The sequence below is a fragment of the Cryptomeria japonica genome, chromosome 3, assembly GCF_030272615.1.
Source record: "Cryptomeria japonica chromosome 3, Sugi_1.0, whole genome shotgun sequence".
Lineage (NCBI taxonomy): Eukaryota > Viridiplantae > Streptophyta > Pinopsida > Cupressales > Cupressaceae > Cryptomeria > Cryptomeria japonica.
The window spans coordinates 890,220,078-890,236,716 of NC_081407.1; the positions used below are offsets into that span (position 1 = coordinate 890,220,078).

The 16,639-nt window shown below is 40.0% G+C and overlaps 2 protein-coding genes across 7 annotated transcripts in view; one reads left to right on the plus strand and one right to left on the minus strand.

Moving 5' to 3' along the window:
- The window catches only part of LOC131059747 (structural maintenance of chromosomes flexible hinge domain-containing protein GMI1), a 411,868-nt gene that overhangs the window by 30,089 nt on the left and 365,140 nt on the right, over positions 1-16,639 (minus strand). The window lies entirely within an intron of this gene.
- The window catches only part of LOC131059750 (uncharacterized), a 119,568-nt gene continuing 103,977 nt past the window's right edge, over positions 1,049-16,639 (plus strand). For both annotated transcript variants that reach the window (XM_057992789.2, XM_057992788.2), the window contains exon 1: positions 1,049-1,327. In XM_057992789.2, coding sequence (XP_057848772.2) covers positions 1,055-1,327 — 273 coding nt within the window. In that variant the 5' untranslated portion in view covers positions 1,049-1,054. The remainder of the gene's footprint in view (positions 1,328-16,639) is intronic.

The following is a 16,639-nucleotide window of genomic DNA, read 5'->3' on the forward strand; positions in this document are numbered from 1 at the left end:
TAACTATATACAAGAAGAAACTGACTATACAAAGTGCAGATTACATGCATGCGTTCCCGACCCAGGGTGATTTCTCAGTATGTGCAGCAGTAATAGGGCAACGGGAACAATTCTCATCTTGGCTTGTTTGTCTTTGAATTCTGAAAAGAAAATTTTCAGTTGGCCACTCTCAGGTTTAACCAAGACTTCAGGCAAAATTATTAGTTGGGGAGGCTCGTTAGGTCCGTGGTTAATCCATTTACAGGTTGTTTTCCCAAAATATTGAAAATCAAACTGAACATTTTCAAAATTAACAGCAGGGGGGAAAGAAACAACTTGGCAAGTTTCTGAGTCATGCAGTAGGAGATCTTTGGCTGTCTCGAGAGGTCGCAACTGGTGGTGCGGCATCCCACTTGCATCCAACTCACGCAAATCAGCATCAAACTCATCAACAGGTCATATAGGCTTAAAATGGATCTCAAAACCAAACTCGAACTCAGGAAAGAGGGGTGCATCATCAGTCGATGCATCTTCAGGTTGCATGAACAATGTGGCTTTATGCACCTCTATCAACACATCTTCAAACAACAGGGACTCGTCAAGCGATTGACCTTCAAAAATGTCTTCGACGGATTCTTGGACTGCATCGCTCTTTGGTGAGGCCACTGCAAACTGCTCCTCAATGTCGGGCTGATCTACGGAGCTCACTTGATCGTCCTTCTGAACACTATCCTCATTAGTTGCAGGGTGTCATGTCCCCTCCTTGATCGTTATATATATCCCAAATGGAATAATTAATTATTATTAATTAATATATTAATTACCAACAAATGATTACTTAAAATTTATTTACTAAATATTATTATTTATTACTAATAATATTTTGTAATATAAAAATAAATTAATATTAATTTATTAATTCCCAAGTGTAAAAGAAAATATATATATATATATATATATCAATTATTATTAATATTCAATATAATAATTCTCAACCAAACATAACATCGGGTCATATTAATTATGACTAAGATGATGAAATCGATAGGAATTATTAGGGGGAGGGAAAACGAGGATGCAAAGGGGGAATAACGATGGGGAACGAATATTGGGAAGCGGTGACTTTTCAAGGAGTCACCGCCATTCCCAAACCCATTTTAATGGACATGACTCCCCACTAGAGACGTGGAGGAGAATAAAGGGAAGTAGAGCGGGTGATGAGGAGGGGGGAAGAAAAGGGAAGAGGAGGATTAAAGTTTACTCCAACTTTCAGACCATACAAAAGCTGATATTGTTGTTAGAAGACTGCTGCGTGGCAGGGAAGAAGGTCTTCTACGGCAGAGGCAAGGTAAGTAATAGATGGTTGCTGGTATTAAATAATCATATTAGTTAATGGGTGGACAGCAGAATATGTAACGTCATCACTACTAGTTAATGGGTAATACTCAATGGGTAATGTGTAACCTTAATAAGGGGTGTTAATTGAGGTCTAGTGCATATAAATATATGTATTAATTAATTCACTGGTCATTAAATATAGGTAAGGGATTTGGTATAATTAATGGTTTTTGCATTAATATATATAAAAAAGATATGAATGTTATTCTATATATTATATATATTAATAGGAATAGTATGTATTAATGGATATAAAGATATAAAGATAGGCAATGGATTAATATATATATTAATAGGAATAATTAATATATATACATTAATAAATACAAACACATAAAGATAGATAGTGACATTATATATATATATGTTAATACATAGAGGAATAGTTTATATATATATAGGAAGGAAGAACTTGTTGTAAGCATATATAATGAATGATTCTTAAATAGTAAAGAATGATAGGAAAAATATATAACAGGGTAATAGGAATGTATGTTAAGGAATACATGTGAGTAATGGTTAATGAACATTTTATGAATATAGGTAATGAATACAAGACTATGTACATGTGGATTATGAAATAGGAAATAGTAAATGAAAATGCAAAGGAATGTATTATGAATGAAATCACATGAGTGAGGCTATAGGGAGGAAACTCTCTTAGTCTAAGAGGGGATTATCATAATCCCTAGGGCAGTATATACTTAATATCTATATGCATATATATGGCTTGGTTGATTAAGTTCAACCAAGAAGAGAAGGATTTGGTCAATCCCCTTTGAGGACTTGGATGATGGAGGCATCACCCAAGACAAGGAAAGGCAAGGGTCTTCCTTGGCTGGCTTGGGTATAAGAGGTTATACATACCCAAGATAGGACTCAAAGGTCGGGCCAATCCCCTCTGAGGACTTGGATGATGAAGGCATCACCCAAGGCAAGGAATAGACAAGGGTCTTCCTTGGAAGGCTTGGGTGTAAGAGGTTACACCCAAGATAGGATTCGAACTCATCTTCGATTTCCTGGAGGGCTTGGAACCAAGGGGTTCCAAGAGGGTGAGTTTCACGGCCACCTAAGGACATACTTTGTATGGCATTCGTATCCTTTTTATTAGATAAAAATTATGATTATGTTAATTAAGCATCAAAGCTAGATTGCAATTTAGATTATTTATATATATATATATATATATATATGTTTGTTGTGTTCTAACAATCTGTTTTGCAGGTTAATGATCTCTAACTAGTAGGGACATTACAGTGGTATCAGAGCAATAATCTTGCCATCCTGTTGGGTAAAAATAAATCATTGAATCATTCCAGTCAATAAGAAAAATCTGACAGTGTATGTATTTACGTGCATGCTTCGTGTCTAAAATTATCCATGTGTATGCTCCTTGTTTTTTATTGGGATATAACTCAGTTTGAGAAAATTGACAATTGCTTGAGGGCAAGCAATTTCGGGAAGGGCAGACTATCATGTCCCCTCCTTGATCGTTATATATATCCCAAATGGAATAATTAATTATTATTAATTAATATATTAATTACCAACAAATGATTACTTAAAATTTATTTACTAAATATTATTATTTATTACTAATAATATTTTGCAATATAAAAATAAATTAATATTAATTTATTAATTCATTGTCGTCTAGCAACATGCTTCCCAATGCTTGGTTCTGATCTCGCGCTCCTGCATCTTCATCTCCAGCTTCCAGTGCTTGGCTTTGATCTTGTGTTAAGTCGTCACTTAGCTCCTCCCAATGTCGTTTTCCTGCGAACAATCAATTTCATCTTTAATCAATCAATTTTGAAAAATTAATTAAATTAATTTGACAAACATTAAGTTTTCTAACGTCCAGCTCGAGAAGCTTTTTGTGAGATGCATCTTTTGACTCTCTCACTTCTTACTCGAAGTTCGATCCGTCTTCTTGATTCGTTCTCCTACTTGGACAAAATTTGGGCTTTCAGGCCTCAGTGCGAACTTTAAGTTAAACTTGGCAATTTTACTTAAAATGTGCGATTTAATGTTCTAATTTTAAATGCCCATTCTCCTGTTAGCCATTTTCGACTATTCGAGTTTCTTCGTGTGATTTAAAACAAAACAAAAAAATGTCTAGCGTTTGATTGAAATTCGACATTTTTATTAAAAATGAAAGTTTAACACAAAACAAAGTCGACACTTTTATGAAAATGTGAGACTTAATAAAATCGGCACTTAAAAAGCATTATGAGAGGCTTTCACGATTTTGGCTTATTAATGTATTTTGAGAGGTTTTAGTGATTTTCGGCTTAGAAAGCCGATTTCGCGAGTTCTCATTTTCTCCTTTTCGACCTTTGGATCATCTTTGAAAACTCGGGCTCTTGAAGAAAATTCATGACTTTATCTTTTGGACATTTTTCCCTCTTCCAATTTCGGGCTATAAGCCGAATTTCAAACTTTAAGTTGTTTTTTGGGCATTTGGAGGATTTTGTGAGATTTTAGTTTAGGCGCAGATCGGCCAAAGCAATTAAAATGTTCGATTTTGATGAGTTTCGGCCTTTGAAGGCAATTTGGCAGACTTCAAAAGAGATTTCGTGAGCTTTTGCTTGTATTTCAGCCCGATCAATTGATTTTTGCGAATTTTGGCTTGGAGAGCAACTTTGCGAATTTTGACTCTTTCTAACTTTTGGCCATTTGGGCGAAATGGTTGTTCTTTTGTTTCGGCCTGCAAGGGGAGTTCACGAGATTATGACTTGCTGATTATTTTCGGCTAATGGATCGAATTTGCGATTTTCTCCCTATGTTTTCTCACCCTTTTGCTTCTCATGCATTTTACAATCTGAGGATTCTTGGCTAAAATCATATATCGCATAATTCCTTTTGATCATTTCAGCTTCAAAGAGGATTTTGCGAACTTGGTGAGTTTCGACTTGAAAGGGGAATTTGCGAGGTTTTGGTTTCCGTCTCCATTTCGACCGAAAGAAGTTATCTGCGCGATTTGGACATTTTGGCTAAGTCTTCCAATTTCGGCTCAAAAGCCTGAAATGCACAATTTTATTCTTGGAATTTTCTTTTGAAAACTGCATAAAGTTACCGAGCTGCTTGGTATGATTCACCGATGGCTCTAGTGACTTGGGCATTGGAAGGACTCGGGAAATCACATGGTTCTACCTGGTGATCTTTAAATCATGATAACAGGAGGAGCCTCTTTCCATCAGGCAACGAGAGGGAGAGTTATCTTCGGGCAGACTGCAAAATATTCAAGGGTCCCCTGAAGCAGGGGTGTGTGTGCGAGCACAACACGTCGGAGTCAACATGTTGGGATATGCCACTCGAGGGGATTGGACGATTGGAGGACTTAGTTATCAAAGAGCAACTGTACAAATAAGATGAGGCCTAGGCCAAACCTGTAATAGCATTGGAGAAAAGGTTGGTAAGTGTTGCCGTGTATTTTGTACACTATCAAACACAGAATAAAATACCCAAGGGTACCTTATCCTCTCTTGAGTAAAGCCTCTGAATGCTGAAGATATTGCGAGAAAGGATCAATCAAGGTGACTTCAAGGTTCTTCGTTGTAGGATCTCTACGTGTGGATAAGCACCAGTGGTCGTTGTGAATGCTGTTTCTTCAAGGGGCCTTACGTTTTCGAATTGCAGGAACATAATTTTCCTAAAACTAACAGGTTCTCAAAAAAGATCAAAAGATAGGGTTTGCAACAGATGAATTCTAATCTAATCCTAAGAACGACTCAATGTAGGCTAGACTTAGTAAGATTCTACCAATTTCAGTATTGCCAAGGAATTACAACTTTATTGGAATTGATGCGATCTTCTAAGGTGATTAGTGATTTTTCAAATCATCAAGAATTATAGACACTACCATGAAGGTACATATCAATAGTTCAATAATGATTTTGAAGGTTCAAGCAATCTAGATATCTCCAGTTGACCACACAAGGCATCCTTACAATCAGTAAGAAGTTAGTGGTTTGGAACGTGAATCTCACCAAAGGTCAAGCCCAACACTTAGTCCTTCAAACTTAAATACTACTTCGACTGAGAATGATTCAAGAAAGTAAACAACCATGAAAGTAGCCACAAGAATTGCAATAAAACACCATAACTTCAATATTTTATTGATCTCAAAGCCAAAATAGACAACAATTGCTTGAAATTCTTTCTTCAATGCTCAATCTTGCTACAAAATAACTTTCTTCTCTCCAAAAGCTCTAATCTTCAATTTCTAACAATGACAAAATGAAAAAGAGTGAGGGTATATATAGCATCCTCAATTACAATGAACGACCCAAATCAAAAGAAGATCAACGACTGAGATTCTGACACCTAAACCCTAATTAGGGTTTGTTACAAAAAGTTCCCTTTTTAGTTGAACATTATTAAATGCATAGCCAAATATTTAATTGGCACAAAAATCAAGGGAACATAGACCAATGATAATTAAGATGCCACATCATTTTATAACAACCTTTCTTCTAGAACATTATTCCCTTTCCAATGCTCTTTCTTAGCATATGCAACGAATTTGGACACAATTCCTTCAATCTCAGCAATAGGAATCTCGGGAAGATTCCTCATTCGTTCCTCTAAGTGAATAACCTGATCAAAGGCCTTGAGAAGAGTCATATCCCATCCAGGTTCGAGTTCTTTGATCTTTTCAATCAGGAGCATAGTAGTGAACATTGGATCTTGTTGCTCATTTGTGATGATATTCTCATTTTTGCAAAAAATAACCTTGACTCTTTCTTCCAACTCTTTAAGGTCCACATCTGTCTCAACTTCGATCCTCGTGCCAAGAATGGTACACAACACCTCAAACACCTTGTCTTGAATTGGATGGATGACGCCCTCAACTTGATTGCATTTGGTGCTGATGTCTTCGAAAAGAACCTCTTTCATCTGGAGTAGAGTTGACCACTGAAGTAAATTATGAGCTCCTCCATCCATTATCTTTTCTTGTGCTAAGATCTTCCTTTGTGTTTGCCTGATCACTTGCAGAACAGGAATGATAACATCTCTAGTGTGAGCGAAAGTGGCTATTGTTATCATCAGGTTGTGGACGATCTCAAGAACCTGGATAGCTCGGTGGATTGTCTGCATCATTCTTGTTGTAAATTCAATGGCAACTGTGTGGGATTTGCAGTGTTCCACGGGCGTTCGGGACGGGGGGACGGGGGGACGAGGGGGACGCGTCTCGGGGACGGGGGGACCAAGGGCCTAAATTTGGGGACGGCGGGGGGACGGCGGCGGGGGGGTGGCGGGGTGGTGGTGCTCATATATATACATATAGTACTTGAAAAACTAGTTTTGAAAAGATGTATAACAGTATAATAGTATAAGAATTAGATTTCAAATGAAACTATAGGAAATACCAAGATTACTTAGATTAGTGATACGTAACTAATTGCTAATTGCTAAAACTAAAAGTAAATAAAATTTGACAAATGAAATTGTCAAATTGGAGATTTCTCATTTCTATCATATGAATATCGAAAAAGGAAAACGAAAAATATGAATATCTGATGCCATTGCAAAGTCTATAATAATAAAGATGATTACATGATTCATCATTACAATGAGTAGCCAAATACAAATACGTGTAGCAATAGCATTACAAAAGAGACGAGTCAAATACAAAATGACAAAACTGAAAAGTGAAAACTCAAACTGTAGCTAATGGAGGCCTCTAATCATCTGCAAACTCCTCCTCACTGGAACTGCTAGACTCCTGAGGATCAAGGTCCCTCAAGCTCACACCAACTAGCCCTGCATCTGAAGTGGTAGGATCATCCTCATCAATCTGTGAAGACTCCTCTGGCTCTACATCCCATCATGCCGCTGGACTCTCCTTGTACATAAGTGTCTTGCGGTCAATGAGACGCAAAGCACTGTGTACAGCCACAAGCTTCTCTGCTCTCTTAGAGGTAAGTCTGTTCCTCTTAAGAGAGTGGATGAAGCTATATGTAGACCAGTTCCTCTCAGCAGCTGAAGAACTGGAAACCTGGGATAGCAAACGGATGGCTAGAGTGGTGGTCAAAGATTTCGGGCCATGACATTTCCACCACAAAAGTGGGTCCTCCTGTGCCATAATGTCTATATCCATCTTTGCTGCATCTGAATAACCTCTAAGAGTGGCAAATCTTCCCCACTCAGTGCGCATTGTGCCGGCATCTCTGGAATCAAACATCTTCTCTATGCACCTAAAGAAACCTGCCTTCACCTCATCATCCTCAATCGGTGTCGTTCTACCCGGTCTAGCCTTGTACCACTTAGGATTCAAGGCAAAGGCAGCCATATGCAAAGGAGTGTTCAACTTGTCCCATCTACTCTGAATGATAGGCCGGATTTGCTCATTGTAGAATGCTAGAGAGGGGTCCTTCACTCGCACAGCAGCCCTCATCTGGCCAAGCATAGAGTCAATGCACTCATACACCTCTCCAAGGTTAGGTGCATCCCCATCCCCATATCTGATCACCTGGAATACTGGAGAAATGATGGAGACAATGTATTTCGCATCAGTCCAAAACACATCACTCTTCACTATCTCCTTCACCCTTCTCCCCTGCTCTGTCTTGGCCTCAGCCCACCTATTCCACTCATTAGTCATAACCATGAGTTGCAATGCCTCTTGCAACTCAATCATTCTCTCCAAGAGAATGAAATAGGATGCATATCTAGTCTCAACTGGTTTCAAGAACTCCTTCTTCGCGAAGGTCCTGAAGAGTGCATGTGAAATGTGGTGGTTGCAGATAAACATCTGCACATCTCTCGCATCGGTGACCACTCCTCTAATCCAGTCAATCTTCCCCATGTCCTTGAGTGCATTGTTCATGGCATGCACACAACATGGGGTCCACCAAATGTGTCTATAGGCTGCCTCAATGAGTCTCCCTGCTGCTCTACACACATAGGCTGCATCTGTCACTACTTGGACCACATTTTGTGGCCCAACCTCCTCAATAGCCTCCCTGAGGACCTGAAACTGGAAATCAGCATCTTTACGATGCCCTGTACAATCAACTGCTCTAAGGAAGTATGGGCCCTCTGCACATGTGACCATGACGTTGATGAGTGGACGATGGCTAATGTTCGTCCACCCATCCATAACTATGCTGCACCCCGATGCCACCCAACATGCCTTCATCTTCTCCATCAAAATATTGATCTTGGAATAGCTTTTATCCAAGATCGAGGTCCTCATTTTCGTCTCCCCTGGTGGCACATAAGATGGTCCTCCCTTGGCCACCATATCTATCATCTTCCTATAATAAGGAGACCGTGAAACATGAAATGGAATGCCATTGGCAAAGAAGAAATTGCCAATGGATTCATCTATCTCATCTCTCAGCTGCACATTAAACATATCAGCAATGGGGTTGCTCTGTGGTGTATGCAACTTACGTTTCCCAGCCCTGGCAGCAGTAGAAGTGGAAGTAGATGGAGATCCAAACATCATTCCTCCCGCCTGCGAAGCATGATAAGTATGTGGCACTGGCACATTCTGGCTGTCGTGAAGTGATGCCCTAGCAGACAAAGTAGTAGGCATTGAAATATTTGTGTCATCTGGAACCCCCCAAAGCCTGTTAAACTCAATTCTGTAATGTATATTTTTGGGTTCCTCCAAAAACTTACAATGTTTCACGCCTTTTCCTCTCCAAAATAGAAAGTGTGCATTCACCCTGCTAATGCTACCGAACCATTCTCTGTCACAAATATTGCACTTCCACTTCCTTGTTCCCCCACTTGAATGTGATGCAGTGCCTTGTACTGATATTTGTGAAGCAAACTGTTTTAGAGGAGACTTAGGATCAAAATGACCCCTAGCATATGGTGCCAACAACTCTGAAGGGCAACCTGTACTAGCTGCTGCACTTGCCATAGAACTAGATTGGGCTTCAGGATCAGCCCCATGGTCACCCCCCTCATTTTCAGGTTCAAATTCTGAATCATTCTCACTATGAGAATGGATTTCCATGTTATCTTCACTCGTGCCTTGGGAGCTCATTGTGAAATTTTCAAATTGACACTGCATTTCACAAAATAAAAATAAAAATAAAAATAAAATCAGCCTTGTTTAACAATATATTTTTAAATTTTTTTCCTATTCATCTCAAAATGAGATTTGATGTTGAATCTTGAGGGCAAAATGATGAATCATTTTGCCCTCAAGATTCAACATCAAATCTCATTTTGAGTCTTAAGATGAATAGGGAAAAAAAATTAAAAAAACCAAAAATGACATAGAACAATGAAAATCAGAAACTAAAACAAAAAAAAAACAAGAAGAAGTTGAAAAACCCTACCTTGTGCTTGAAAAATCTCTCCAAAATGTAGAAGAATCTTCTTCTTCCTCTTCTTCTTGCTTCTTCTAGCTCCTATCACGCTTGTAGTCACTTTTTTCACCCCTTCAATCAATCTTCTTCAAGCTGTTCCTCCTCTTCAAGCTGCTGGAAAAAAAATCAGTTTTGCATAATGAGAGTGAAATCCAAACTAAATATGTTTTTGTGTTGTTTTGGGGGGTAGGGTGGGGCCCACGTCCAATTAGGGTTACCCCTTAACCCCCCCCCAAAAAGCACATGTCATAAAAAACTTAAAAAAAAATTAAAAAATGCGCTTTATTCGCGTGGGAATGCGGGAGACGCCTGGGCGTCCCCCCGTCCCTCGAGAGACGCCTGGACGTCTCTTTAGGGACAGGGAGACGCCCAGGCGTCTCCCACGGAGACGCCCAGACGTCCCCCAGGAGACGCCCAGACGTCTCCGCGTTGGGGACGTCTCCCCGTCCCGGCGGAGTTTGGGTGGCGGTGGCGGGACGGCGGTGGACGTCGCGTCCCTGTCCCCGCGTCCCCGAGACGTCTCTGACGGGGGGACGCGCCCAAAAATGGGGGGGACGCGTCCCCGTGGTTCACTGGGGATTTGTCAATCCAAGAGCTCATAAGCTTAACCAAACTCTTGACTCTCTCTGCCTCGCCAACTGATTCAAGGGGAAGTACTTGCACAGGAGACACTATTGGATCCTGACGTCCCAAGGGCTGATTGAGATGGCTAAAGTAGCCTCTCCAAGCACCTCTCTCTCTCTCAAGCTTTCTATTCTTTTCCATTTCTTCCTTAAGCTTGTCTTTAAGTACTTCAAATGAATCGGTTGCCTCATCCAATGCTTGCTCAGCAGTGAGTGGACCAAGCTCAAATGTTTCTACATCATACTCTTCTGCGAGAATTTCACCTTCATACTTGTCCACTGTTGGTGTAGCTATCTGCAACTTCCTGGACCCTGTCTCATCTCTAATCATCTTGGACATCTTGTTGGCCTTCTTCTTCTCCGTTACTTCTTGAGAATTTCCTATAAGGCTCTCTAAGTCAATTACATCATCTTCATCTTCAATCACAATCACCCTCGTCAGTCTCTCCTTCAACCAATCCGGAATGGCGGATCTTGTCTCTCTAACTTGTATTTCTTTAGGCAATGGTTCGTCTTCTCGAAGAGGAGATGTCACTTCATCATCATTCTTGTCTTCATGTAGCTCATTGACTTGGGGAGATCGACTTGACGAATGCTGAGGTGCCTTCCCTTTTTCAGGTTTATCATTCTGTACCATTGACTCCATAGATTCATCAACCTCAGGTACCATCTTCTCTTGTCCTTCAACTTGACTTGTCCTTTTTTCATGTCGAGAAGATGTGCCTGATGAGCGATCTCGATTGGCCTCTTGCTGCTTCTTGGAGGGTTCCCTTTTCTCAGGTCTTTCTTTCCTCTTTGCGCCTCTAGGATGAGAATTGTCTTCACTTGCGCTCGCTCCTCCTCCTTCTGGTTTTTCCTCCAAAGTAAAAGTCATTGGTACGTTTTGTTCTCTTAACTTTTGATGTTGTACATCCACCCATCTACGAGTACAAGACAAAACTGGGGCCATCAAAGCTCTCAAGTTTGAAATCTCAGGCTCGTTCCAATCCATCTTCACTGCTTTGTCTTCTCTGTCATAGGATGATTGGAGATGTCTGCCACTATCTTGAGCTTGATCTGCCACTCTGTAGACTTTGCATTTCCTGATGAAATCTAAAGGTAATCTGGAATGCATCTTTCTTTTCACTTCTAAATCATTTGAGAGATTCATCCAAAAGTCCTCTACCTGAAATTCGTGTTTGTACTTTCTGCCAGCTGTCTCTTCCATATACCCATAAGGATCAAAATTCTCCCTTAAGGCAAAGAACGTGAATGAATATAAGGCCAACTCCCTATCTGCATCATCCAAGGATAGAGCATTAGGACATACCTCAACTGAATCTCCAATATGATGGGCACGGGAATTCCATTTCCATGCCTGTGTCTGAATGCCTTTGCATAAGCTGCGAACTGCCTAGTCACCTCAAGTAGCACTATCCTGTCTGTCGGATACCTCTGCAACATGTAGGGAGGTGAAAGACACCCATGAACTCTGATATAAGTAAACTTTTGAAACTGGATGAACCAAGCACCATACCTCTTTACAAGTTCTTGTGCATCCGGAGATAGTCGATTGTGAATCCCGCCTTGCAATATCCTAGTGATGTTCATCGTGAAGGTATCATTGACTAACTTGTAGTCACTTCCAGGTGGATGATGCAAATGAACATAAGAGTCACAAACTCTGACTTCTCCGGGTCCTCTTCCGATCACTCCTCTGTGAGGTAGTCTTGCATATTCGAAACTCCTGATCAAGGCATATATGACATATGAGCTCATGTGAAATGATTTGGTAGGCTTTAGTCTTCTTAACTGCACATCCAGGCAATGGCTAATAATTCTACCCCAATGAATCGTTCCTTTCCCTTGAACTATCACTTGGATGAAGTAGAACATCCACTTCTCAAAGTAGAAGGCTTGAGGGGCCCTCGTAACTCGATTGAGCAAAGTTATCAAATTTCTATACTCCTCCTGGAAGTCGATCCTATGTGGTGTGTTGGGAATCTTGCTCAGGCGAGGATGACTTTTGAGTAACCAATTCTTATTGATGATGCTCAAGCAAGTGTCTGGATCATCTTCATACATTGACCTGGCTCCTTCTAAGCTTTTGTAAATCATATCTTTATGCTCTGGAAGATGGAGAGCTTCACTTATAGCCTCCTCTGAAAGGTATGCCAAAGTGTTCCCTTCCTTGGATACGATCGATCTTGATTGTGGGTCATAATGGCGAGCACACTCGATCATCAGCTCATAGCACTGGATTGCTGGAGGGAAATCGGCCGCTTTGATGATGCCACTTTCAATTATCCTCTTTGCGACAGGTGATGGCTTGCCAATGTAAGGGACCTCTCGAAACTTCTTCACACTGAAGTTTCCCAGGTTGGTATCTCCAATATTGCTCCACTTGGACACGATCTTGGTCTCCAATTCCTCGTTCCTCTGATCTTCCTTCATCAGAGCTGGACGACTAGTGGATGCTCCTGCCTTTGGAGTCGCCATCTTGACACCTACACAACATTTCATAATGAGTAATATTTTTTGCAACATAGAAATATAGAGTAGAAAAGAAGATTTAAGATTTTAATTAGGAAACTTCATGATAAATCTTGAGTTATCATTTCCTAATTAACTACATCAAACTTAGGATTTTCAAAACAAAGCGCAAACTTCAAATCTTCAATAATGGTGTCAAGGTAATTTCGCCATACCTCCTCTTGAGAATTAACTCTAAGAAATGATGCAAAAATAAGGTGAATTTTGGCTAGGCAAAATGTAGATCGAAGTCCTCCTTTTAGCAAAATGCGTCTCCTTTAGTCTTCACAAGGATCAATTCCACCATCTCTAGTCTTCAATACTTAAGACAAATTCGCTCCAAATAGACCAGCTTTCACACTTCCTCTTGCTCTCCAAATCGCACTTGAAGTAATGAGTGAATAATTGTTTAAAATTGCTCAAAACACCCCTATTATATAGGGCGCTCACCACTTCACCTCCCCCATAGGCCGACTTGATGAAATAGGCCTAAAAAAATAAATAAAATTGAAAAAAGAAGAGGCCGACTTGATAAAATAATAAAAATGATACCTCAAGCGCCCTATTTTCAATTTTAATTTAATAAAAATTAATTTTAAATGCCTTTCTAATAGGAATTTGATTTTCTAAGGCTCAAAAACAATTTATTAAATGCCCATGAGTCTTTTATTAAATGCCAACTTAATTAATTTTTTTTTTTTCAAATACTTCGAAGTTGGTAATTTTGGCATATAATGCGATTTGGAGGATATCAACGTTGGGATACGGCAAAAATAAAGAATGCCAATAACTTCGCTCTGGTCCCTTGGAGAGGGACAGGAGCGAACTTGCAATTTAAGCCTTGCATTCTTCATTTTCACGTTCAAAACTTCATCTAGGCATTTTAAAATGGCATTTTTGATTGGAGTCTTGAGTTTAATTCACTTGATCTCTAGGAGGAAAGAGCCTTTAAGACTTTTCGCCCTGGACCCTTGGAGAGGGACAGGAGCGATTTTTCACTTTTGTCCTTGATCCTTCATCTTTTAATTGCCAACTCTCAAGGCGGGGTAAGTGATGATCTCCTTCACTTGTTCCATGCATGCTTAAATTGTTCTTGAAAGGCAAAATAGGTTCTCAAAGATTTTTGCCCTAGTTCTCCAGTGAAGGACAGGAGCGACTTTTGCATTTGGCCTGGGATCATCATGTTTTTGGAGTCAAACCTTTGTTCACCTTGCTTTAGAAGACCTTTCCTATCTTGCTCAATCTTTCCTTAGCGTAATCTTGGAGGGAAATTGTTGATTTTATAAAAATCGCCCTGGTCCTTCAGTGAGGGACAGGAGTGCTTTGAGTCCATTGCACAAATTCATGATCACATTAATCTTCAAATTACTCTCTAGGCGTAGAATATCACAATTTCACTACCTCTTGAGTCTTGGGAACAAAATTATCATTTCAAAATGTAAGGTAAATGGGCACAGTTGGAAATTTCGCCCTGGTCCTTCAGTGAGGGACAGGAGCGCTTTTGCCAATTGTCATCAAAATTTGCAAATCTTGCATCTCAATTCCACTTCGAAGCCTTTCAAACATCCTTTCAACTTGCGCCCTGATTTAGATTTGTCCAAACTTGGATAGAAGAGCTGGATACTAGGTTTTTCGCCCTAGTCCCTTGGAGAGGGACATGAGCGATTTTGCAATTTCAAACTTATCCGTCCTTTGCTAGCCTTCCAAATTATCTTCAACGGGCTAAACATGTCTTCTTCCATTCATTTCAATCACGAAATTTGCCTTGTCTTTGTAAGAAATTTGCACTTTTTAGAAAATCGCTCTGGACCCTTGGAGAGGGACAGGAGCGCCTTTTGCCTTCTAGGTATATTTCCTTGTTCTTTAAACCTTCAATCGCATTTAAGGCATAAAACATCATTTTCCCTCCCATCCAAGTCAAGTTTTGCCTCAAAATCTTAAACGAAGAGGACAATCTTGAAAAAACGCCATGGTCCTTTAGTGAAGGACAGGAGCGCCTATTGACATATTGGGTTGATTTCCTCCTTTGTGGACCACTCAAATTATATTCAACGGATAAATCACGCTTTCCTTGACCTCTTCAAATCATAAAATCATTTTGATCCTGCAAGAACAACGCAAATTTGAAATTCAAGCTCCGGTCCTTCAGTGAGGGACAGGAGAGAACTTTGCCTTCTAGGCCAAAATGCTTCATCTTTCCTCATGAAATGTCTTGGCTAGGGAAGATTTCATCTTGTTACACGCCATGAATAAGAATTCAAGTCCAAGAAAGGTCTAAAAATGTGTATATAAAGAAAATCGCTCTGGTCCTTCAATGAAGGACAGGAGCGAAATTACCCTTCTAGGCAAAAACTTCATCATTTCATTGTTTTTAATCAAGTCTGGATGCTCTATCACGTTCATTTCTTCGTCCACCATGCCTTTGATGTTTCAATTTGACCAAACAAGGCCAGGAATGACTCAAATAAGTCCTTTTGCCTTGGTCCTTCAGTGAGGGACAGGAGCGAACTTCTCTAAATCTTCAAAATTCACCATTTTCGTGCCTTCAAAATCTTCAAAAGTATCAAGTCATGTTCGATCATCACTCCTGGAGACCCTGCACAAAACAAAATAGAAAAGTCAGTGACAAATATGCAAAAAATAACATTTTCGCCCTGGTCCCTGAGTGAGGGACAGGAGCGATTTTGTCCTTTCTGGCTAAAATATTCAAAATTTAAGTCTCCAAACATTTCACAAGGCAGAGTCAGGTCATCTTCAAGGCCAGGAACCAGTTAGCACGCCTGCCAAAAAATAAGAAATTGCACTTAGAATGTATTTCGCCCTGGGCCTCCAGCGAAGGACAGGAGCGAACTTTCTGTTTCAGGGATCATCTTGCCTCCAAAATTTGATCAAAATTCACCTAGGCAAGAATACACAATTTCACCTTCAAAATGCTAACACTTAGACAAAATTTTGGATTTTACCCCAAAACCCTAATTAGACCTAACTTGAGACCTATCTGACTTCCTGACAGACTTACCTTATTTCAACAATCTCAATCCTCGGGAGGACGCTTAATAACTTTCAAAATTTGACTAGACTCAGCTTGAAAAACATTCGGAAGAAACCTCTAAGGTTTAGCCTTAGCCCAGACAGACAACTCACTCACTCAAGACCCTAAAAGCAGAGAGAAGAACAGGCAAAACAAAAGCGAAAAGAGGGGGTCCCCATTTTAATGGGGCGATGTGTGAAATGATCACAACAGTAAGGAAGGATGTGCAAGGCATTATCGTACCATGCATAGACAAACATCTAACAAATGCCTATTTTGGTACACCGATATTATGGGTATGACTTGGCAGATACTGGAAATGGAAGGCTCCATATGAAGGAACCCACCAAAGATACTTGGCCTATGAGATTGATGAGGAAGTTGAGAGGAAAAGAAAGGAGGAACAAGCGACAAAGGAAGAACCAACAGAGGACTTCAAATAAGAAATTGACCTCACAGAATATGGAGAGACTCTCGAGTCGCATTTAAAGATTGTAATCAACGCAGAGGATTGCTTTATTGCAGAAATGCATTCAAGTAATGTGGAACTTGCATCCAATTCACTATGGTGTGTGATACCCAACCCAGTTGGGCCACCACAAGTCAATGGAGAATAAGTGATGTGGTATGAACAATATGGAAGTTGATACATCAACAGGTGCTACAAAGGTATTGGACCCACATCCTTGTTAGACAAATTTTTTGACTTACAATACACGGGCACATGTTGTGAGGAGTGCTATAAGCATCTGTCATTAACT